Here is a 26,273-nt window from a genome sequence, read left to right on the forward strand (position 1 = left end):
GATATTCTTAGTCGTAGCATTATTCCATCATGTAATTGGCTAAGGAGCACTCCTAACCAGGCAATCATCAGGTATCCCTGCACAAGTCCTGAGTCATTAGCCATATGACCCTCCTTTCACAGAAACAACAACATTTCAAAAGTGAAACTATACAAGAGCAGAGCCACATTCCTTGGTCGGCATCTCAGACCTTTGAGATGGGCAGGTATCCTAGCTACTACATGCTTATTGACCACCACATTACTGTTCCTCTCTTCAGCTGGAAAACTCCTTTTGTTTTGGCAAGGTTAATTACACAAGAATGTAAGGCATTCCACTACCACATTTTCACAACTTGAAGCGTTGTGAAAATCCCAGCAAGCACATAGGCCTATCCGGCACCTAAAATGACCTGCTCTAGAAGCCTTCCCCTTCCCCACTTCCATCAGTCCCTGACTCTTGATGTTCCATGACCAAAAGTTGTACAGCCTCCCACTCTGCAGCACTCTCCATGCTTGGGACTCTCAGGGAGACATAATTACAAAGGGAGGACAAAATTGAAAGATCTGCTGTGCTAGGAGACTGTGGTATCCTTGTGACAAAGATACTTGGCCACTAGGAAATGAAACGAGAACACTCAACTCATTTCACATAGGCCCCAAAGCAGCCATCTGTCAGTAATAACATATGGTCGTCATTAATTTGGGCGGAATTCAAACTGACAACTGATGGACTAAAGACTAGTAAATTACCAATCCTCTGAGCTGTCTGGTCCCCCAGTTCTTACTTGCTTACAGACATTTTTGTAAATTTTATTTTCAGGGAGTCATGCACTAGAACATTGCGAATGTGTAGCTTGCAAACAATTCAGGTGAAAGCTGAAATCCCAGCGGAATAACTGTTTCCATTGAATAAAGATTCCCAGGAATATATTTATGCGGATAAGTAGTTCTGGGGAAAAATTAAACTTATATGATGGAGCTAAACTCGCGGAACATTTCCATTTATTATTTACATACAGGGCATCCTGTTTGCAAAATTAGTAATGTTCAACCGTTGAATAATCTTTCAGATTAGTCCCAAGTACTTTGTGAGGAGTTCTGTACTGAGTGTCTCATACCCTAGAAGAGTTTGTTAAAATATGGAATATATTACTTCTGATTCATAAAAGAGAAATATTTTAAACCATATTTATCATGATTTCCTCTCTTCCCTTCACAGTAAATAGATATATTAGAAAAATCATATGTACACAAATGCAAATCTTGTTCCATACTATAAATTTTCACTGGACCCAAATAAGATACAACAGTCTCAAATGCCATTGTTTGACTGAATTTGTACTAATTATCAAGTTACATCAGCATCCTTGGAAAAATATTAAAATGATCAAAATGGGAAAAGACTTCAATTTTGTCCAGCATTAGACATTCCATTAGATACTTCCAGTTTAACAAGTAATGGTTTGACACCAATATAGTCAGGACTCTCCAATCTGTCACTACTAATATACAATCATTACAGGCTTTTACATTGTACAATGCTTCAGGGAGTAGATATTTGAATATTATACATAAAGAAATCAAATATAAAATGTGTCAGCATTTTAATACTTTCTGTACGCTATATGCCTTTATAAGAGTTTTATTTTTATATTTAAGGATATTATGAGGAGTAATTTTAACACAAATAGTCAGATGGTCCATCACAATTGCTGCAATATTCAGCCCAGTGAGTGGGACCTATCTTAATTGGCTTTAATTAATCACATTTCTTTGGTGCTTCAGATTTCTGAGCATTACAGCATTTTTCCTGCAGGCCTTTCTTCAGTGATTTATTCTTGAAACATAAACCTTCCTGAAAATGCACATGAATCATCTCACACAGGGAAAAGCCTAACTCTTATTCATAAATGATCCTCTTCTACATGAAAGAGCAATGCAAAACAAATACATCTGGAACACGCAAAGGATGAGCGTCAATCTGCACAATCTTGCTGCAAAATATTGTATTACTGTGCCTACATTTCCCAGTGTACTTGTGGGGTGTGGAAATCTGGAAAGATCTGCTGACACCCCAAAAGGCTGTCTAGCCCAGACATTTTATCACAATATGATAGTACAAGTATTAGCTCTATATAGTGCTTTTCATCCATAGATTTCAAAGCACTTTACAAAGGATAGTCAATATAATCTTGGGTCAAATCCCACTGGTCTTACTCTCCCAAGGAAATTAATTGAAATTAATGAGACTACTTGTGTGAGTAAAGTGAGTAGAAATCAGTCCCTCACAGTGTGTACTTTCAGGTTAAATCTGCTAATATAGCCTATTGGTAGTAGCTTTTCTACTAGCAAAACTAATGCCCATGAGATTAGCTACTTGCAATTTCTCTCTTTCTCCAGCTGCCAGACAAGAAGTCTGGTTAGTGTAGTCAAACAGGCATTTCTTACACTAAACTTACCACGAGAATGCATTCAAATCACTACGGTCCTAGTCTGTTTCCTCCCCACCCAATGCATACACAGAGATCTGCATCCAGAGGGAACCGTCTGCACACATCTGCCAGTGCTACACAATTTCTGCAGGGTTCAGGGTCACCAAAGTGGGAGGCAGGGAAGACTGGCCAGGCTAAAAGAAGAGCCAGGGATTGTACATCGTCTCCCTCTTCACGCCACAGAGATGTCCCGAAGAAGACAATTGAGCCCCAAGATGTATCTTTTCCACAAAGCCTTGCCACAGGAAAACAAAGGGCAGTTGTCATCTGGGAGAGTCCTTAGCAGCACAGCTCTGATGGAAGTGTACTGCCAGGGAGCCAGGTAATCTGCTAGGGGCCAGAACCCCTACAGAGACAGTGTCTCCACACAGATGGCCCTGCATCCTTCAGATTTACCAGAGTTTAGAATAGCTCCACCAGAGGCCTTTTCTGCAGTGGGGAGAGCATCCCTGGATGGGATGATAGGGACCCATGAGGGACTCATCACAGATTTCCTTCCACTGAATCTTCTCCTGTGGCAAGGGATATATGTACATATATTTCCATAGTACTCCCCCAAAAGCATACATGTTTTAGTGGTGTTCTGTATTGCATTAATAACCAGTGGAGGGAGTGTGGTTAATATGAGTGTTGTTTTGTGGGAGGAAATAACCCAGGTCAAATTTCTGGAAACCAGTGTCTCTTCTGCTTCCTTGACTTTTAATATGGGTTTCATGCAATTACGCTTTTATAGGCAGCAACTGCAGATGAACTTAACAGAGGAATTTATCCATATGGCAGAAAAAAATTCAAAATTAGAAATAAGGCATAATATTTTAACAGTGAGGGTGATTAACTGGTGGCACAAACTGCCAAGAGAAGTGATGGATTGTCCATCTCTTGATATCTTCAAATGAAGAGTGGATGTCTTTCCGGAAGGTATGCTGTAGTCAAACGTAAGTTCTTAGGCTCAATACAAAAGTAACTACTGGATGAAATTTTATGATCTGTGTTCTAAGGAGATCAGACTATATAACCTAACAATATCTTCTAGCTTAAAAAAAACAAACAAAAAAAAAAAATCTATGGATCCATGAATACAGCTTGTTACAACCTGGCCCAGTGTCCCTCTGGACGGTCACCAGTCTGTTGGAAGACAACCCAAACACATGCTTCTAAGCCACCTGGGTCTGGTCAGCGTCTAGTCACTCTTCTACCTCTGGATTTCTAGCGTGCACTTCCAGGCTCAGCCCTCTTGTCTGAGCCATTCATGGGGCATAGGGTTCTGCAGTCCAGCCACCCCAGAGCTCCCGAGCCCCTCAGTGGCTCTTGCTCTTCCACAAATCCACTTAGGCTCTGGCCATCCTGGGATTCTAGTTTAAACCCTGCAGGGATAATGTGGCAGGATGGCATTGGCAAGGGATACAGGCTTAGTAAAGGAATTTCTTAACCACAGAAATTTTACTCTTAAAAAAACATGAGAGTTACAGACCTTTGCAAAGTAACAAAAGCCCTGTGATGCTCCCTGCCTCTAGTCTGATCTCACCCCTTCTGTGAGTCCTGCCTGGATAAGTCGGTCAGTGCTTCAAGCTACACAGGGTCCCTCCTGCCTCCTCATTTTCTCCTGGCCAGTGATCACGCCTGCGGCAATGGACAGAAGCCTTTTTCTTAAAAGCAGTCTGTGTTGCCTCTTTTTGCCATGTGCTTTACTGACATGCTTGTCCCTTTCCCCCTTGGGATTCCTGTGTAGAGTCCATTGGGATGGGCCAGTAGTTAAGAGATAATGAGAGTCAATGGCCCTAAGTTGTTGTCTTGATGGCTTCTCAGAGATCACCCTTCAAAAAGGGATCAAGCACATTTCTTGTGAAAGGTAGCTGATGGGAGTACAACATTAACTTGCCATGGGCAACTTTAGATATGAGTTCAGCACATAATACAAAAAGGACACCTAATCCAAAATGGAGGTTGCAATACAAAATGGAGGTCACAATTTGACACAGACATAGCCCATTCTGTCACAGAGCTTTATTTGGACAGGTTAGCTTACCCTTCCACTACCTCCTTTGGCATAGTTGTTTAGCCTAAGCTTCCTGAACTCTGTGTATCTTTTGGTTTATTGGTAAATGGTTGGGTTTAATACTGATTTAAGTGTACATTTATTGTCTCGTAAGACGAGTCACAAAACTGGTGCATGCATCATAGCATCTTTTACTAAAACAGATTACACACAACTTCCAACTAATTTTCCCAGTCTAATAGAGTTCATCACAGTAATAAAGTGCAACTCTATACTGACCAATATAAAGTATTATATTTTGGTACTGTTTGCAAGACTGAGTAAATAACAGGGTTAAAGGAAAAAAATGGAAGTTTGTGTGAACTGAAACAAAAGGTCATTCTTATTATTTGGTGTGGCTTTCATTCTGTGACATAGAAACAATATAAAAATATTCAAACATATAAAACATGCTGCAAACCACAATTCCAACAATAAATATCAGACACCAGATACAATTTTCAGAAGTGCCTATGACTCAAAGCCTCAAAAGTATTTGAGTGCCCAACTCCCAGATACCCGAATACCTTTCAGGATCTGAGCCTAGTGAGTGTATAGTTCCCCCAAACTGATAAAAATCCTTTCTTCAATAATTGAGGAGTCTCTCTTTTTACACATCCTAAGAACTCTAAAATGTAAGAGTGAATAATTATCATTTACTGATTTATATTGTGCCAATTCCATGCTATGTGTTGCATTGCTCTTCACACAAATGCAAGGAGAGCTTGTGTTCAGCAAATATGTTGTTTTATTTTAACATTTCATCCCTATACCAATGCAGAACTAGCCTGAAGCTCTCCATTTTGCTCAGCAGTCACTGAGCCCTGCAACTATGGGAAGGGTGTCCATTTGAATTCTCCAGCCACCTGCCACATCCTTACTTAACAATAGCAAATCTTCCGCAGAAGTGTTGTTTTTTTGTTTTGTTTTGTTTTGTTTTTAACAAAAAGGGTCCTTGCACGAGAAAGTTTACATTGTAAGGCCCTGGTCCTGCAAGTACTTTAGAAGAAGCAGATGCCTGCACCACCATGGAGTCAGTCTCATTTAAGTCAAAGGAGCTACATATAGGCACAAGAGTCCACCTGCAGAGAGCAACTTGAAACACAAGAAGTCGTCAAGCAATGAGGTCAGGGGTGGGCAAACTATGGCCTGCAGGCCAGATCCAGCCCCTCAGGGCTTTGGATCCGGCCCGCGGATTTGCCACCCTGTGGCACCGTGGGCCCCGCGCTGCTCCAGAAAGCGGCCAGCACCATGTCCCTGCGGCCCCAGGCGGAAGGGGTGGCAGAGGGCTCCGCGGGCTGCTCTGTGGGTACCTCAGGGTACCTCCCCCAAAACTCCCATTGGCCGAGAACGGGGAACCATGGCCAATGGGACCTTTGGGGGAGGTACCGACAGGTGTGCTGAGCCCTCTGTCCCTGTCCCCAAGGGGCCGCAGGAACATGGTGCTGGCAGCTTCCCGGAGAGGTGCGGGGCAGGGGCCAGGGCAGGCAGGGAGCCTGCCCTGGCCACGCTGCACGCCGCTGCCACTCCGAAGCCACTCCAGGTAAGTGGTGCTGGGTCGGAGCCTGCACCCCACACCTTTCTTGCACCCCAACTCCCTGCCTTGAGCCCCCTGCTGCACCCTGCACCCCTGCTGCACTCTAACTCCCTGCCCTCAGCCCCTCCCTCACTCCCTGCACCACTTCCCTGAGCCCCCTCCTGCACCACAACCCCCTTCCCTGAGCCCCCTCGCACACCCTGCACCCCTCCTGTGCCCAAACCCCTTGCCCTGAGCCCCTTCCTGCACACTGCACCCCCTGCCCCAGCCCTATATTCATGGCCCTGCATGCAATTTCCCCACCCCGATGTGGCCCTCAGGCCACAAAGTTTTCTCACCCCTGAATTAGGTGGTGCAGTGTATCCACTACTTGTAACACCATGCCCCTGGTGGGTCATCAGCATTGGGAACAAAAGTGTGGATCTGAAAACCTAAGCCTCTACTACCTGAGCAGAAAGCTCCACATCTGTTAGCCAAGGCTGTAGTAAGCTCATAACCTTTATATGTGGCCAAGCGGTCGGTCACCAGAGGGGGACAGAGTACCACACTGAAGAAGGTTATGGGAAGAGGGTGGAGCATACCTTAACTCAGTAGTTCCTGGTTTTCAGAGGTTTACACAGAGGTGCATTTGCCATTATGGAAGAATACAAGGCACTACCAGTCACCCTTAACTTCGTGTTGACCAAGTTTTGGGGGGAGTGAATTGCTAGTTTCATGGTTTTGGTTTGAGGTTTTATCAGATTTACTACTGCTTTGTTACCCCTAAGCGGTGCAGTAATATGGCTTTTGGAGAGCTGTGTTTTAAATATCAGGGAGGGGGTTCCAAGTGTAGAGGGCTGCACAGAAAGGAGAGTGTAAGAAGGATGTGAAGGAAATGGTGAGAATACAGTGATATTTCTGCATGGAGATCAAGTGCCTTTATGGTTGGCAAATAGTTGAAACAGGGACAAGGGGAAATAACATTGGCAAGCAGCACTCTCAAAAGAGGTGACAGTAGAATATCACGTTGCTGCAGGAAGCAGAACTATTCCCTTCCCTTCCTTTGCCTAGAAATGCTTTCAGTGTTTACCACTGAAATTATTTTAACACATGCAGCATACTTTGAGTACCTGTAGAGTGATTTATAACATCAGCACATTGGCATTATACAATATAAGCACCAATCCTGACCAAATGACAAGGTTTTAACACATTCTATTTCTCTACTTAACAGCTGTTGTTAATTTCAGTTTAAATCTTGTTTAATTCTGCCAAATTATTAAAGTATATACATGTATAAAGTTAAGATAAAGTTCTGTAAATCAAAAGGCATTCCAAATCTCCAAATTGTTAATCCATTCCCTTCTCCTCCCTTCCTCTTCCTTTAGTAAATAAAGTGGTGTTGTTTATTTTTACATTTGTATGTGTGTGTTGTTATATCCAGCTCTGATAGATGGGCTTAACAGGGGGACTCAGTGGGAGGTAAACTGTAAGGATCCTCGAGATCTTCTGATCAGATTGGCCTGAGAGAGATCAAATCCTTACATTGTCACATGGAGCAGTGCAGACCACGTGGGTGAAGCACACATCAAAATCTCAGGTATTTATGTTAAAAGTCAGGCGAGTTAAATTCCCGCTGCCAGTGCAGTTTGGCTTCTTTTGAATCACATTAATCTGGCACTTGTGCCCCTGTGTATTGAAAAAAGAAAAGGAGTACTTGTGGCTACACTGAATGCATCCGATGAAGTGAGCTGTAGCTCACGAAAGCTTATGCTCAAATAAATTGGTTAGTCTCTAAGGTGCCACAAGTCCTCCTATTCTTTTTACGAATACAGACTAACCCGGCTGCTACTCTGAAACCTGTGTATTGAAAGACTCTGATTTCACTTTTTCCCTTTCAGGTATCCAATTTCAAATTAATTCTTCAGTGCTCCCTTGCTTTCCTTTTTAGTGAATCGTTTTTATTTGATTCATGCACATATTGTAACTATTAATAATTTAGGCCCTGTTCCTGCGTAGAGAACTGCAAAGTCAGGGTCCCACATGGAGCTTCACTGCAGTCATTAGGGATCTGCCAACCCAGTTCTTTTTCCATGATCAGAGCCCTAGGGAAGAGGGGAAAAACAGATGGATATGCAAAAACATTTTCAGGTTCTTGTGCCTCCTCCTGAATACCTCTACACAGCAATCAGAGGTGTGACTGCAGCATGTGTAGACAGACCCGAACTAGCTTTGATCTAGCTAGCTCCAAAACAATAGCAGGGACGCTACAGCAAGACTCTGGGTACCTATTGGAGCAGCTAGCCCGTACTGCTGCCAGTTTCATTGCTATTGTTATCCGAGCTAGCTAGATCACAGCTAGCTTGGGTGTGCTGCAGTCGCACTTCTGACTGAAGTGTAGACACCCCCTCAGACACCATGACAGACTACTTATGGATCCCTCCACAGTATTGTTGGCCCCGATCCTGCACTTGATCTACACAGCAGGCCAACCCTTAACTCCACACTGAGTCCCAGAGTGAGGTCAATCATGCTCTGTGCAAAAGAGATGGGCAGGACCAGAGTTTTAGGCTGGCAGATGATAGCGCCTTTGCTATGATGGGACCTACAGTGAGAAAATGTAAAGCAAGTAAAGAAAAACAAGGTCCCTTGATGCCTATCTCAGTTCATCTCTCAAGAAAAACCTACAGATCCCAATCATGTCCTGCTGAAGTCACAGGACAAATATCCTATAACTTTAACGGGAATCGGCGCAGGCACAAAGGCACCAAACCTGCAAAGAATTACACATGGGCTTAACTTTAAGCCAATAAGACCATGCCTGGAGCAGTCAGACAAGTGCATAAGTCTTTGCAGGATCGAGGCCTAAATAGTCTCCCTCTCTCTCTTCCAAAGATTTTATAGCCTGATAATTGTTGTCCCAATAGTCATTTCCTCTCTATATTTCTTCCCCCCCAGCCCCCGCCCCTTTTACCTCTTTTTTAAAATATGGGAACTTAAGAGGATGGATTTTATTAAAATGTTTACTGTGAGTTATATTGTTTTTATTTTGTACAGTGTCCCACTTGCCTCAGTAGGGAGCAGAATGCTTTAAAAATAACCGGTGATATTCTGACCCTATTTAAGTCAATGGCAAAAATCCCATTGATTTCAGCAGGGTCAGGATTTCACCCAAAATACACATTATAAAAATATTTTAATCTTTAAAATGTTAAAAAATGTGTGTAACTGACGTGCAGCTCAGCCCTATGGAAATGGAAATGAGATTGGGGGATTTGATATGGTTTTTAAAAAATAAAGTAACTGATCTGATTCTGCATTTCATTTAGTTCTTTAGATTTATAAATGTCCTTGTCAAATTTCTGAGGCCACGAATAAAGTTAAATCTCTTGATTAAATGACAAAACACCACATGAATTGTCACAATTTGAATGGCACCCCAGGTTATCAGGAAGATCTCTTTAAAATCAAAATACTAAGATTTGATAGAAATACACATAGTTGGATGCGATCAGTAAAGCTCGTACTGAGTCACATAATATTCACTAATCTTACAAAATCCTTTCCCAGCATGCACTTGGCTGAGGGTAAAACCTGGGCAGGATTCCTTGAGTCAGTCTGTTCGCTGGTTGTTCCCAAGTCCTGGTTAGGAGTATGCAATGGGATGTCCCCAAGACAGCACAGGTAAAGGCCAAAGCCCAATTTAAACACCACAACACAATCCTCAATCTTCTCTTACTTAATGAAAAGCCTGAGAAAGTAGATAGGCCTTCTTTCAGCAAACTTGGGTTCTATCAGAACAGTGGGATGAGTAAGTTCCAAAGTCAAGGTCCATTCATCAAGACAACCTGCTTCCAGTCCCCAAGCATATAAATCTAGGAATTCTTAATCCCCCAAGGCTGTAGGTACTAAACCTCCAAAACAGGCACAACTGGTATCTAAACAGGCACCCAAACTCAGACCCTGAGCACACAGTGTGCATGCACTTCAGTGGTGCCTAGGGGTGTGCGAGGAATGCAAGATGTGACCCACTGTCTAGGCTGAAGGCAGCTGGAGGGGTGGCTGCGAACAGGACTGGTTTTCCACTTTGCTTATTGAAAGTCATCTCCACTCTACCATTACATGATGGCTGGGATGAAAGTTTGCCCACTTATTGGAGGCAGAGGATTCTGGACTCATGTAACTTCTTTGAACAAACAAACAAACAGGCCTCTGAAACCTTTTGCTAACAAGATCACTGCACTACACCATAGAATAGCTCCTTCTGAAAAAAAGTCTCTTCAGAGCACAATTAAAATCATTTTACTTTTTTTTTTTATAGTTATTTAACATGTGTTAACTGTTTTAAAATACCAAATTCAGTTCTTCTTATTCCCGTCCTTAGGTCCCTAAGTTGCAGCTCCTGTCTCACCAGAAACATTGATGGGGAGATCCTTGCCTGTTAGCAAACGGCCCATTCCAACAGTGTTTTTCATAAAAAGCTCTCATTGAAACTATGGCCCTGATTATGCACAAACTTATACTGATGCTTGACTTAATGCAGAAGAGTCTCCTCACTGAGTTCAATGGGCTACTCACATGCATAAAGCTAGACATACACGTCTGCAGGTTTGGGGCCTATGTGAGGGCCAACACTGGAGACTTGTAGCAAGCAGCCCCAATTCAGCTGTGCAGAACCATGATAATATAACATCAGAGGGCCAAGAAGGGGCCAACAGAAGTTATTCTACAATGCAAGGGATGGAAAGATCATGCAGGGCAGGAGATGTGCAGGTGATCAATAGATATAAAGAGTATGCAGGGGAAAACCAAGGTCAAGGGGGAGGGGCAACTGCCTCCCAGTTCCATAGCAAAGGTTGCCTCTGCCCAGCACCTCCCAAATCCAGGACAGTGTGAGTATGACCCACCTCCTCTGTTTGAGGACACTAAAACGCACAGACCTCCTCGCCCCTTCATGTGGGCTTGGGGAAGAAAGAAATTTCAGGGAAGAGCCAGTCCTAAGGGATACAGAAATTCAAACCAACAGAAGCACCTCAGCAGGCAGACACTGTTGGCACACTGATAATGTCATCAAACTGCTTTCTACAGTTTTCACTCTACTGATTGGCCTTTTGCTCAAAGATCTTCTCAACCCCTTCTTCCTCACAGTCTCTTCACCTCAGCCTCACTCCACCTGCCTTCTATGCTCCCCCTGCCTGCCCTCTCCCTTCCTTTGTTTTTCTCTTTAACTGAGCCCCTGCTAAGAAAACCCCACCCAAAGAATTAAAAGAACAAACATCACCCACTCTCTCTTCCAAAAATCATGGCACTAACATGAGGATTACTACAAACTGTCATACTGTTCGCTCTGCTGGAGTGTTGAATCTCTTTCCCGCACCCTGCATCTGTCTTGCTTACTTAGGTCAGGTTTACATGAAAAGGTCAGGTTGACCCAGGTACATCCTTCGTAGGTGCGAAAAATCTACACCCCGGAACAACATAGTTAAGCCAACCTAACCACTGGCGTAGACAGTGCTGGGTTGAGGGAAGAATTCTTCTGTTGACCTAACTAGCACCTCTAGGTGGATTAACTACAGTGACAGAACTCTTCTTCCAGTCCCTGTAGTGAGTATCTATAATGAAACACTCCAGTAGTGCAGCTGCAAGCGTTTCTAGTGAAGATATTGCCTTATGTCTCTTATTCTAAATATGCACAATGCTAGTTCAGTGGGGCCCCATTCTTGTTTGGCCCCAAGGTGGTACTATAAATAGTAATTATGTTTAATTTCTAGTTACTCCAGCAGGTGGCTCCAGTGGGAGAATCAGAAAGGAAAACAAACGTGCCCTTGTGATGATGTGGTTATTTAGATGAAATGGCACAGTGCCACATTGTTAGAACTAGATCATGAAAATAAGCTCAAGAACTAGGGGTAGCCTGTATCTATTTCTTTTGTTTTGTGTTTATACAGAGCCCAGCACAATGGTGTCTTGATCCATGACTAGGGCACCTGGATGCTAAGGTAATACAAATAAATAATCAACAATAAAAGATGTTGCTGGCCCCTACGTTCTTAAAAAAAATAAATTCAGTGCTCTTTCACTGCTATGAGAAGCAACTTGGAGGTTTAGAAATGGACATTACAGACCAAAGCTGATACTTTAGCCCAGTTCCCCTTAGGAGATTATAGGCTACTTTAGCATCCAATACCAAACAATCATCTGTACCAATTGACTGCTTAGGTAGTGTTAAAATTAGTGTCACAAAGGAATCTCTTGTCTGAATTACTAGACAGACTGGAGTCACATTACAGAGACACTTAACAGCAGGAGGGGGTGGTGCTGACAAGGAAAGAAACACAATGGCTCAATCTCAGACTGATCGATTTCTTTGTATTAGCATAACAGAATCTTTGTCTTAAATGGGCTTTCAGACAGGTAAAGCTGCATAGCAATTGAAGCATCAAAGTTTTACTGTGAGCCACTCATTACTCTGCACAGCACTAAATGAGCACCATCTTGTAAAAACAAGAATATGATGGAAGCTAAGCCCAAGCCTATTGATATTTGTGGGATAATAGCCTTGATATCTAGTATTTTATAATGTCTTTTCTTCTTAAAACCAGCTACATTTGACTTCTGCTTGGAGCTCACAGTGCTGTTTTTACAGTGAATGTCATGGTTGGGACATAAAGTGGGTGAGGTAGTATCTTTCATTGGAACGACTTCTGTTGGTGGAAGAGACAAGCTTTTGAACCACTCAGAGCTCTTCTTCAGTAGGTACGAGGTGACTGGCGGATAGCTAAGGTAAAGCTGATCAGAAGCAGGAAGCCTGCCAAAGAATCAGTGGGGCCACTGGACTGAAGGAAAACAAGGCCATTGCAAAGAAGCTAAATGAATTCTTTGTATCAGTCTTCACTACAGAGGATGTGAAGAAGATTCCTGCCTGAGCCATTCTTTTTCAATGACAAATTATCAGTTGATGAGGTTTTGTAATAAATTGATTAATTAAACAGTAATAAGTCACCAGAACCAGATGGTATTCACCCAACAGTTCTGAAGGAACTCAAATATGAAATTGCAGAACTACTAACTGAGGTATGTAACCTGTCACTTACATCAGCCTCTGTACCAGATGACTGGAAGATAGCTAATGTAATGCCGATTTTTAAAAAAGGCTCCAGAGGCAATCCTAGCAATTACAGGCCAGTAAACCTAACTTCAGTACTAGGCAGACTGTTTGAAACTATAATAAAGAACAGAATTATCAGACTCAGATGAACACAATATGTTGGGGAAGAGTTTACACAGCTTTTGTAAAGGAAAATCATTCCTCATCCATCTATTAGAATTATCTGAGGAAGTCGACAAGCATGCAGATAAGGATGATCCGGTGGATATAGTGTACTTGGACTTTCAGAAAGCTGTTGACAAGGTCCCAAACCAAAGGCTCTTAAGCAAAGTAGGCTGTCATGGGATAAGAGGAAAGGTACTCTCATGGATCAGTAACTGGTTAAAAGGCAGGAAATAAAAGGTAGGAAGAAATGGTCAGTTTTCACAGTGAAGAGAGATAAATAGCGGGGAACCCAAGGAACTGTATTGGGACCAGTGCTGTACAACATATTCATAACTTATTTGGAAAAAGGGGAAACAGTGAGCTGTAAAGTTTGCAGACGATATAAAGTTACTCGAGATAGTTAAGTCAAAAGCTGACTGTGAGGTGTTACAAAGGGATGTCACAGTGACTGGGCAACAAATCGGAAATGAAATTCAATGTTGCAAAGTAATGCACATGGGAAAATATAATCCCAAATATACATATAAAATGATGGATTCTAAATTAGCCACTACCACTTAAGAAAGAGACCTTGGCATCATTGCGGATAGTTCTCTGAAAACATCTGCTCAATGTGCAGTGGCAGTCAAAAAAGCTAACAGAACATTAGGAACCATTAAGAAAGGGATAGATAAAAAGACATAAAATGTCATAATGCCACTATATATATATCTATATCTCTGGCATGCCTACACTTGAATACTGCATTCAGTTCTGGCCAGCCCATCTCAAAAAAAGATATATTAGCATTGGAGAAAGTATAGAGAAAGGATAGAGAAATGATATGGGGAATGGAACAGCTTCCATATGAGGAGAGATTAAAATCACTAGAACTGTTCATCTTCGAAAAGAGATGACTAAGTGGAGATATGATAGAGGTCTATAAAATCATGAATTGTGTGGAGAACGCAAAGAATGACATTTTATTTACCCCTTCACATAACACAAGAACCAAAGGTCACCCACAAAATTAATAGGCAGCAGGTTTAAAACAAAGATAAGCAAGTACTTCTTCACACAACATATAGTCAATCTGTGGAACCTGTTGCCAGGGGATGTTGTGAAGGCTAAAAGCATAACTGGGTCAAAAAAAGAATTAGATAAGTTAATTGATGTTAGCCAAGATGGTCAGGGCTACAATCCCATGTTCTGGGGATCCCTAACCCTCTGACTACCAGAAGCCGGGACCAGACAAGGGATGGATCACTACATGAATTTTCCCTGTTCTGTTCATTCCCTCTAAAGCACTAGCCCGTCAGAAGACATGATACTGGGCTAGATGGACCATTGGTCTGATCCAGCATGGTATGTGATACAGCATGGTCAGAGGGCAGCAGGAGAGTGTTAGAAGGGAGCCTTATTTCCTGTAGAGGGAAGAAAGTTTGCTATAGATTAATTAAAGTGCCTGAAGCCAATTAAAGCACCTGAAGCCAATCACCTGATAAAATGCCCCCTGCTTCAATCAGACAAGGGAAGGAGTTGAAGCAGAGTGGATTGGTGTTGGAGCAGAGAGCAGTTTGGAGGGAAGCAGAGGAGAGTTTAGAGAAGTGCTGGAGTGGGCTAAGAAGAACAAGACCCTAGGTAAAGGGACACCTGGTTTGTGCAGAGGAAGGGCAGGAAGCCCCACAAGCTGAAGAGCAGGAGAGGGAAGTAGTCCAGGGGAAAGAACCACTAGTTCAAGCGGTTTACCGCTATCCCTGGGCCCCTGGGCTGGGACCCGGAGTAGAGGGCGGGCCTGGGTCCCTCCCTCTCCACTCCCCTCCTCTAGGACATGAGTGGGACAGTTAATACCCCAGTTCAGGGGCGAGAAACGGTGCCCTGAACCCTCCCCAAGAAGAGAAAGCATGAGACCCATCAAAGTAGTGCTGGCAATTTGCCACAGGTAGTTCTTATGTAAAAATATTACCTCACCTACCTTTTCTCTCTCATATCCTGGGACTAACACGGCTACAATAACATGGCAAACAACAATGGAAGATATGTTGTGGTTTAGGAATTTCAAATTATTTAATGGATGAAACCCAGAGGCTATACTGAACTATGGCGGCAAGATGCTAACTTGATTCTTGATTTTCACCAGCTCCAGTGACTTCAGTGGAATGAGCAAATAGGTCCAGTTCACATAGTCTTTTTACCAGTATAACTGTGGAGATTAGGGGTGTGATTTTTTTATCCATTTAGTTACACCTGTTCAATGCCTAGTGTGGATGCTGTTATATCAGTATAAAGACATCTTAAAGCAGGATAGCTTATTTCCCTTCCTGTATGGGAATAAGCTATCCTGGTATAAGTATCTTTATTTTGGTAGAATTGCGTCCACATGAGGGAAGTTGTGCCACATATACTGGTATAGCGATATGACTTTTGTGTGCAGACACAGACCTTAAAAAAGATGGTTCAGTGTTTAGGATGAGAGTCTAGGACATAGGAGGCCCACATTCAATTCCCTTCATTTCAATGACCAGTGCCCTAGGGTGGGATCCTCAAGAGAGACTTAGGAGATGTGATACTTAGCATCATGGCAGCTAGAAAAATTACAGGTACAACACTGCAACACACACGTTTGAGTTAGGAGCCTAGGCTCCTAGACCACAACTGGGGAGAGATAGGCACCTTACAATACATCAAGTTTACACACTAAGGAGGGAGCAGCCTAAGATGGCCAATGGAGATGCTGACCGGAACGGTATATCCTAAGCCCTGTGCCGCGCTCTGCATATGGTGCCTAAGCCCAGGCTGCAGAGAGGTGCTTATCTGTTTGTGATTTACAAAGTGGTGGGAAGATAGGAGTTTGGCTGCCTAAGTTGTGTGTAGGGCCCAATCCAGTAAGCATACTCAGAGGTCTGCCTAACTCCACAAAACACTGGGGGTCGGGTGTGGGGGGGTTGAGAGTGGAGGCTATCCCTTTAGCTTACTGGTTAGGGTACTCACCTAGCATGGGGGAGACTTCTGGCTCAAATCTCCCATCTGCCTGACAAGAAGGGATTTGAACAGGGATCTGCCCCTCTCAGGTCAGTGCCCTAACCCCTTGGCTAGAGAGTAATTCTAACACTTTATGGCCCAATTAATATTTAATTAAAATGGAACAACCTCAGTAAGAGAGATTGAGGGAGACTGACACTGAAATATCCCAAGGCCTACTGGTTAGGGCACTCACCCAAGTGGTGGCACATCCCTGATCAAATCCCCTCCACCCCCGCCTGATGAGAAGGGATTTGAACAAGGGGTTTCCCACAGCCTGGGTGAGTACCCTAACCACTAGGCTAAAGGGGGTAAGGGAGGTCCTCCTCCTTTCCACCCATTCCCCACCCCTCTGTTTTGTGGTTAGGTGGCTTCTGAGCATGCCAGTCAGATCAGACCCCGCATGCAACTTAGGCAGCCGAACACCTGTATTTCCCTGGTTCATGAATAGGACTAGGGCTTAGGCAGGAGATGGGCACCCGGGTGCCTAGAGTGAGGCAGCAGTGCACATGCGCAGTGGCAGAAATATAGGCACCTAAGAAAATATATAGGAAAACTTAGGAGCAGAGTGACTTTAGGTGCCCACAGGGTTAGGCGGCAGCCAAGCAGGTTTTAGTGGATCACAATGATGCTGAAAAACAGGACCGCAAATTACTTGGTCTGTGTCTCAGCTGTACAATGGAATAATGACAACTTCTGTACCACATAAGGGTGTTAGGAGGTTAAAAATGTAAAGGATTGTGAGGTGCTCAGATATTATAGTAATAGGAGCCATATAAATACCTTACATAGAATTATGCCTGATTTACACTGGTGTAAAAGCAGTCAGGCCACACATGATTTGAGTGTCTTTATTTAGCACTGAGCTCCTGGTGTAACTCATCAGTACATTTTTCCTGGGCATTTTGCTAATCTATAAAAGTTTCTGCTCAACAAAGCCTTCTTACATTTGCAAACCTCATCTTGGGAGACTTCAACATCTACACAGATGGTGCTTCTGACATGGTACCCCTGAACTTTCTTCTCATACTCTCTGGATCAACACACACAGCTGCCTAGATCCTCAGGCAGGATATCAATATAACCAACACCTAAATCATCTGTTCTGGTCAGACCATTTCCTCCTCCAACTAGAAATAAGAACTCTTTCCATTGTAAACATTATCACATTCCCATCTCAAAAACTCTTAGGACTAAAGAGTTTCCTAAACTTACTTTAGTTACGTCTTCCCTAGAGAGTTAATTGTCAAGTTCAGCACCCAGGTCTGAGCACCCAGTTTAGCCTAGTCCAGGTGAGAACAGCCACACTCAAGTTACTGGGTCCCCACTGGTGCTGTACTCAGTGAGAAGCTAGGACTTTTGGGGGCCATATCCCATGGTTCTTAATGCTCAGTGACTGAGCTGCTTTAGGATTCTATCCCAGTGAATTGTCAGAGACCACATCGGTCCTTGTGAGCAAATGGGGAGAATTGTGGGAAGGCACTGGAAAACTATCTGATGTTCACCCTGCATCCTCACTGAAAAGTATAAAAGTTACTAGCCTGAGTGTAAGCAGCACTGAGGTTTGAGTCTATACCCAGGATGGGCCAGCTAGCTTGGGTCTGAAGCACCACTACATTTGGGTATGAGGTTTGTGTGTATGGTCAAGTGCTGTGTTGGGGCAACACCCGAGTAAGAGCCTGAGAACTTTGCAATCAAGACAAGCCCTTATGGGTATGTCTTCACTACCAAAATAAAGAAAAAAATGGTTCTTAACTTGGTTTAGCTAATGCAAGGTAGCTACTCAGGTTAAAAAAGCAGTGAAGACACAGCAACTCTGCTTTTAACTCGGGTTAACAGCTTGAATCCAACCCCACTCTTCCCTATAGATTTTAACTATAGGAAAGGGAAAGAATGCAGAATCTGAACATTTTGGTATAAAATATGGTGTTGTTTCTCAAAGGCTTTGATGAGGCAAATAAATGATTTTCCTGTGATAGAAATATTGCAAATGAATGAGATTTGAGTGCTTAATTATCTTAGGCTCATTTGAATATCCAAACTTTCACTTGCTCTCTCTTACACTTACACACACACACACACACACACTGCAGATCAGTGTTCAGCTGGTGTTAACTGGAGTTCTCGGTGTATTTGTTTTTATGGCTTCTCACATGGGAAGAAAGAAAAGGAGTACTTGTGGCACCTTAGAGACTAACCAATTTATTTGAGCATGAGCTTTCGTGAGCTACAGCTCACTTCATCGGATGCATGCCGTGGAAACTGCAGTAGACTTTATATACACAGAGAATATGAAAAAATACCTCCTCCCACCCCACTGTCCTGCTGGTAATAGCTCATCTAAAGTGATTATCAGGTGGGCCATTTCCAGCACAAATCCAGGTTTTCTCACCCTCCACCCCCCCCCCCACAAATTCACTCTCCTGCTGGTGATAGCCCATCCAAAGTGACAACTCTTTACACAATGTGCATGATAATAAAGTTGGGCCATTTCCTGCACAAATCCAGGTTCTCTCACCCCCTCACCCCCCTCCCAAAAACCACACACACAAACTCACTCTCCTGCTGGTAATAGCTCATCCAAAGTGACCATTCTCCCTACAATGTGCATAATTAAGGTGGGCCATTTCCAGCACAAATCCAGGTTTTCCCACATCCCCCCCACCCCCATACACACACAAACTCACTCTCCTGCTGGTAATAGCTCATCCAAACTGACCACTCTCCAAGTTTAAATCCAAATTAAACCAGAACATCGGGGGGGGGGGGGAGGAAAAAACAAGAGGACACAGGCTACCTTGCATAATGACTTAGCCACTCCCAGTCTCTATTTAAGCCTAAATTAATAGTATCCAATTTGCAAATGAATTCCAATTCAGCAGTTTCTCGCTGGAGTCTGGATTTGAAGTTTTTTTGTTTTAAGATAGCGACCTTCATGTCTGTGATTGCGTGACCAGAGAGATTGAAGTGTTCTCCGACTGGTTTATGAATGTTATAATGCTTGACATCTGATTTGTGTCCATTTATTCTTTTACGTAGAGACTGTCCAGTTTGCCCAATGTACATGTCTCAGGCATTGGCACCCTGACAGCAGGATTGTCTGGCTATGTAGACTCCCTCCTCAGGCCCTACGCTACCAGCACTCCCAGCTACCTTCGAGACACCACTGACTTCCTAAGGAAACTTCAATCCATCGGTGATCTTCCTGATAACACCATCCTGGCCACTATGGATGTAGAAGCCCTCTACACCAACATTCCACACAAAGATGGACTACAAGCCGTCAGGAACACTATCCTCGATAATGTCACAGCTAACCTGGTGGTTGAACTTAGTGACTTTGTCCTTACCCATAACTATTTCACATTTGGGGACAATGTATACCTTCAGATCAGCGGCACTGCTATGGGTACCCGCATGGCCCCACAGTATGCCAACATTTTTATGGCTGATTTAGAACAACGCTTCCTCAGCTCTCGTCCCCTAATGCCCCTACTCTACTTGCGCTATATTGATGACATCTTCATCATCTGGACCCATGGAAAAGAAGCCCTTGAGGAATTCCACCATGATTTCAACAATTTCCATCCCACCACCAACCTCAGCCTGGTCCAGTCCACACAAGAGATCCACTTCCTGGACACTACAGTGCTAATAAACAATGGTCACATAAACACCACCCTATACCGGAAACCTACTGACCGCTATTCCTACCTGCATGCCTCCAGCTTTCACCCTGACCACACCACACGATCCATCGTCTACAGCCAAGCTCTGCGATACAACCGCATTTGCTCCAACCCCTCAGACAGAGACAAACACCTACAAGATCTCTGTCAAGCTTTCTTACAACTACAATACCCACCTGCAAAAGTAAAGAAACAGATTGATAGAGCCAGAAGAGTTCCCAGAAGTTACCTACTACAGGACAGGCCTAACAAAGAAAATAACAGAACGCCACTAGCCGTCACCTTCAGCCCCCAACTAAAACCCCTCCAACGCATTATTAAGGATCTACAACCTATCCTAAAGGATGACCCAACACTCTCACAAATCTTGGGAGACAGGCCAGTCCTTGCCTACAGACAGCCCCGCAACCTGAAGCAAATACTCACCAACAACCACATACCACACAACAGAACCACTAACCCAGGAACTTATCCTTGCAACAAAGCCCGTTGCCAATTGTGCCCACATATCTATTCAGGTGACACCATCACAGGGCCTAATAACATCAGCCACACTATCAGAGGCTCGTATACCTGCACATCCACCAATGTGATATATGCCATCATGTGCCAGCAATGCCCCTCTGCCATGTACATTGGTGAAACTGGACAGTCTCAACGTAAAAGAATAAATGGACACAAATCAGATGTCAAGAATTATAACATTCATAAACCAGTCAGAGAACACTTCAATCTCTCTGGTCACGCAATCACAGACATGAAGGTCGCTATCTTAAAACAAAAAAACTTCAAATCCATACTCCAGCGAGAAACTGCTGAATTGGAATTCATTTGCAAATTGGATACTATTAATTTAGGCTTAAATAGAGACTGGGAGTGGCTAAGTCATTATGCAAGGTAGCCTATTTCCTCTTGTTTTTTCCTACCCCCCCCCCCGATGTTCTGGTTTAACTTGCATTTAAACTTGGAGAGTGGTCAGTTTGGATGAGCTATTACCAGCAGGAGAGTGAGTTTGTGTGTGTATGGGGGTGGGGGGGATGTGAGAAAACCTGGATTTGTGCTGGAAATGGCCCACCTTAATTATGCACATTGTAGGGAGAATGGTCACTTTGGATGAGCTATTACCAGCAGGAGAGTGAGTTTGTGTGTGTGGTTTTTGGGAGGGGGGTGAGGGGGTGAGAGAACCTGGATTTGTGCAGGAAATGGCCCAACTTTATTATCATGCACATTGTGTAAAGAGTTGTCACTTTGGATGGGCTATCACCAGCAGGAGAGTGAATTTGTGTGGGGGGGGTGGAGGGTGAGAAAACCTGGATTTGTGCTGGAAATGGCCCACCTGATAATCACTTTAGATGAGCTATTACCAGCAGGACAGTGGGGTGGGAGGAGGTATTTTTTCATATTCTCTGTGTATATAAAGTCTGCTGCAGTTTCCACGGCATGCATCCGATGAAGTGAGCTGTAGCTCACGAAAGCTCATGCTCAAATAAATTGGTTAGTCTCTAAGGTGCCACAAGTACTCCTTTTCTTTTTGCGAATACAGACTAACACGGCTGTTACTCTGAAACCTCACATGGGAAGCAAATCCAATTGTGGATTTGCAAATGCGATTGCATGTCTAGCAAGAATAGTCATTGTTGGGGGGAGGGTTTGAGGCCTTGGCCTTCTGACATGATCTCTTGACCTGCTGCGACCTGACACACCACACCTCAGAAGTAGACACCGCCTCATAGTACAGGCCTCTCTATCTAAATCTGTCCAGAGCAATAAGTTCCCAGGTTTTAATGCCTATCTTGAATGATTTGATGTTGGCCTTCAAAATGTCTTTATATCTGAGGATGGGTTGACACTTACAGTGGATTCCTGTGCACAGTTGGCTTTAGAGCACCACTTTCAGTATACAGAAAACCTCAGTAGGGACCATGCGTCTGACCCAGCAAAGTTGAGACCTGAGCATGCTCTCGATTCCAAGGATTTGGCACCTCTCAAGGACTTCAGTGTTGGGGATCCTGTTCTACTACTTGATGTTGCAGATGGATCTTAGGCAGTGAAAGTGGAAGCTCTCCAAGTGTTTGAAGTGCTGTCAGTATAGCATCCATGTCTCACAGCCATAGAGGAGTGAGGTGAGAAAAACAGGATGGTAGATTTTTATCTTGGTTCTGAGGCAAACTCCACGCTCCCGCCAGAGCCTGAAGATGAGCCTGCCAAACGCCATACCGGCCTTTGCCAGATGCTGAATAATCTCATCTTCCAACATGGCGTTACCGGAAAGTTTGTTACTCGGCATAGCAGAATTTTTGATAGAGTTGAGGGGTGAGTTGTCAGTTTGGATAATGGACTCATGGTACTTGTGATGCTCATGATGTGGTGCTGTCTGGTACATGACCTCTGTCTTGTTCAGGCTAACTGTGAAACCAAAGCATTTTAAGGCCTAGGCAGAGCAATACAAGACAACTGAATGTCGTCAGGTATGTGTGCAATGATGGCACAGTCACCAACAGGAGCTCTCTTAAAAGCTATTTGATTACCTTGGTGCAGGCCCTGAGATGCTGTCGACAATGGACCACCATCCAATCTAAACCAGATGTGTACCTTTATGCCAAAGTCCTGGAATGTGAACAAGAGCATGGCTGAAAAAGAGACAGTGGCAAAGAGGGCTGGAGCCATTACACATGCTTGTTTGGTGCTGCTGGTGATAGGGAAGGCTTCTGATGAGTCACCACACTCCATCACCCTGGCCATCATGAAATGAGTGGATGACAACAATCCTCTTCTCTGGGAACACAAATTTATGAAAGAGTTTCCACAGGCGCTCGCAATTCACAGTGTCAAAAGCCTTGGTCAGGGTAACAAACACCGCATACAGGTCCTTATTGTGGAGTCATCTCTTGTATTTGTCAGGCTGCAAAAATCATGTCCATGGTGCCGCAACCAGCATGAAAGCCACTCAATGACTCTGGATACACCAGGTCCACTAAGAGAGATGAGCCTGTTGAGGACAACCCAGGCAAGGATTTTCCCAGTTATGGACAGCAGTGAGATTCTGTGATGGTTGTCACAGCTCAGTATGCTTCTCTTCCTTTTGTACAGATGGACTATGAAAGCAGCCTTATACTCCTGGGGCATGGTACCCTGTTCCCATATAGTCTTGAAAAGGCTGGTGAGTTTCCTGACCAGGTGGGCACTCCACAGTTGTATACTTCAGATGGCATGCTCTGGGCGTCCGGAGGCTTGCTCCGGGACAGCTGTTTGTTGGTCTTAGTAATCTCGCCTAAAGAAGGGTACAACGACAGCTCCTCCAGGACAGAACACAGTGGGAGTGAGTCAATGGCTTCATCGGACGTAGTGGATTGACAGTTCAGGACGCTATCAGTGCTCTGCCCAGCGAGAGAGAATCTTGCCTTTCTCTGTGAGCAGCCAGTTACCATTTGCTGTGAGTACAGGGGCCATACCACTGGATTGTGTGTGTGTGTATGTTTACTTTAAAAAGCTGATTATGGAATATTGGTTAGTTTTTCATGCTCATTAATTAAAGCACATATATACATCTCTCTCTCAAGTGTCAGATTTTATATTTTGGTCTACTTTGGCGTGTAATCCTAGCACAAACAAAATCAGAATAGCACAAATCTAACAACTAGCACTCTTGACTTTCAGTGGTTACCATCATCAGGGAAGGAATAACAGCCTGTATCATCAAATTACATGGGTACCTTCAGAGAGAGAGAGCATGGTAGAAATCACTGCATTAAGCCTTAAATAATACAAACACATTACCTCACACTGATTCACTAACCCAACAATCAAATGAGATCTTCAACAGTCACTGATGAGCACACAGCATACCTCAGGAGTCTCTCTGTGTGTGCACAAAACGGCTTTAAGACAATTGTGCTCCCTTAACAGTAGCCCACTGCATGTCAGTCTAGTCCAGGGATCAGCAACATTTGGCACACAGCACACCAGGGTAAGCCCCCTGGTGGGGCGGGCCGGTTTGTTTACCTGCTGCATCCGCAGGTTTCGCCGATTGTGGCTCCCACTGGCATATCCCACTGGCCATATCCCAGCATATCCCTCGGCCCACGCCGCTTCCCGCAGCCCCCATTGGCCTGGAGTGACGAACCACGGCCACTGAGAGCCGCGATTGGCCTAACCTGCGGAAGCGGCAGGTAAACAAACCAGCCCGGCCCTCCAGGGGGCTTACCCTGGCGGGCTGCATGACAAATGTTGTCGATGCCTGATCTCGTCCTTCAGGCTGCTTTAATTTATGCAGATTATGTATGTAACAAGGAGCCACTCCAATGTTTGGGGATTACTGGGGCACTAAAACCCTCCATCCCACCATGCCTTCTTTCTCCAGGCCACAGTCTTGATGCCAGCTACATAGTGGGTAGATTTGCTATCTGACACCAAAAGATCTGCCTGTGCTGGGGTGATTGTCCCATAGCCATCTGCACCAGATTTATGGCCACTTTGCACTGTCAGAACTGTACAAAGCCATCTTAACACACAGAAGAATCTAAGATAATGTATGTACATTTCTTTGTTTAAACAATTCCATTACTATTTACATACTCTTTGCCCCTCTTTTCTATGTTAAAATGATGAAAAGCAAAGATAGGGTCATAAACTGACATCACTTATTGCAACATATATTTTACCAGATTTTGATATATGCACTATACACATTATAATGTAATGTTTTATTAAATATATGTTACAAGATTTACAGTCTAGGAATACAATATAGCAAAGTTTTTTTAAAGAAATGTTTATAGAAATCATTTTTATAACAGTATTAAAAGACAATATTATCACAACATTTAAATATACAGTATGCAAGGCACCTTCCTATCAAAGAAATAAGGCAATTAACTAGTTATAAACAAAATTCACTAACTCAAAACTTAAAATCACATTAATTTCTTTGTGATTGGACTGAAATAATTTCAACACCAAATTGCATAACATGCTATATTTTTTTTGTCACCTGAGCTGATTTCTGTCAACTTCATCATGAGGTTTTACATGTACCCAGAGGCATGGCTATCTTCATATTATCAAAGGGTTTTTTTATTTTTTAATTCTTTAAAACCTAGAACTAGTGGAGAAAAATCCTTTAACAGTCACATTGTAAACTTTGCAACAGATAGGTAGGTGAGATTAAAAGAAAATGCTACCCGTAAAACTGAACAGAGTCTAGTTTGTAATCTTGACTCCAAAGTGAAAATAGGTAAAGATGAAACAAACAGTACTTCATTTCATAATATACTTCAGTTTCTCCATAGTTGAAATTCATGGGGAAATACAGCCTGTTTCTTCATGTTTATACCACTGTTATATCATGAATCTTGTATGCGAGGTCATACTATAAAAAAGAGAATACCATTAATCTATATGAGGTGCTGATATTTGATCATCACTTAAGTAAATAAGATAAACACCATTAGGTTCATGCAGATTATTAGGACTGAAATCAATGGAGTTACTCCTACATTAAAATAGGGTAATGAAGTGGCGAGTAAGTCCCAATATTAATATGTTAGAACAGAAATGAGCTGTCGCAGGCACTGCCCCTGCAGCTCCCAGCCAATGGGAGCTGCAGGGGCAGTGCTTGGGTTGGGGGCAGTTTGCAGAGCAGAGGCCCCTGGCTGCCCCTACACATAGGACACGGAGAGGGGCCATGCTCCCCAGCTGGAGGGCCGGAGCGGAGCAAGCCCCAGACCTCACTCCCCAGCGAGAGTTTGAGGGCTGGATTAAAACAGCTGGCCGGCTGGATCCGGCCCGCAGGCCGTAGTTTGTGCACCCCTGATCTAGAACCTGCTCCCACTGAAGTCAACAGAATTTTGCCAGTGCTTCCTATGCCTATAAGACCAGACTCCTTAGTTCATCCATCAGCTAGTGTAAAGTTATCTACAGCATATTTTCAAGTATTTATCTGGTCTAGTTTAAAATCGCAAGCAAGGCGTCTCCCACCATCACTATTATGAAGATATTTTTTGTGAAATTCAACTTGACATGTGCTTTCCTTAATTTCATCCCATCACACCTAGTTACCAGTTGTTTCACCCTACAATTATTTTTCCTCTTTTGTGTTTACAACTTTTAAGTACTTAGTTATCATATCCCTTCCCAATGCAACTGGCTATTTAGTCATATTTATTTTGCATTCTTAATGTTTCTTTGTAAATCAGCCCTTCCAGTTGATTGATCCTTCCATCACCCCACCACCCCCACCTTCTGAGTACCTTATCTTCCTGGTACTGAGGTACTCAAAACTAAATAGA

General features: G+C 43.5%; 1 protein-coding gene across 2 annotated transcripts in view; it reads right to left on the reverse strand.

Annotated features, from left to right (window-relative positions):
• The window catches only part of CXADR (CXADR Ig-like cell adhesion molecule), a 105,690-nt gene that overhangs the window by 28,201 nt on the left and 51,216 nt on the right, over window positions 1-26,273 (reverse strand). Inside the window, exon 8 of one of the 2 annotated variants that reach the window (XM_073303497.1) lies at window positions 24,798-25,354. The exons of the other annotated variant lie outside the window; for it this stretch is intronic. Within the exon in view, the coding sequence (XP_073159598.1) occupies window positions 25,313-25,354 (42 nt within the window). The 3' untranslated portion in view covers window positions 24,798-25,312. Of the gene's footprint in view, window positions 1-24,797; window positions 25,355-26,273 lie in introns of those variants that run through there. 2 annotated transcript variants of the gene reach the window in all.

This window comes from Lepidochelys kempii, chromosome 1 (genome assembly GCF_965140265.1).
Source record: "Lepidochelys kempii isolate rLepKem1 chromosome 1, rLepKem1.hap2, whole genome shotgun sequence".
NCBI classification, from domain to species: Eukaryota; Metazoa; Chordata; order Testudines; family Cheloniidae; genus Lepidochelys; species Lepidochelys kempii.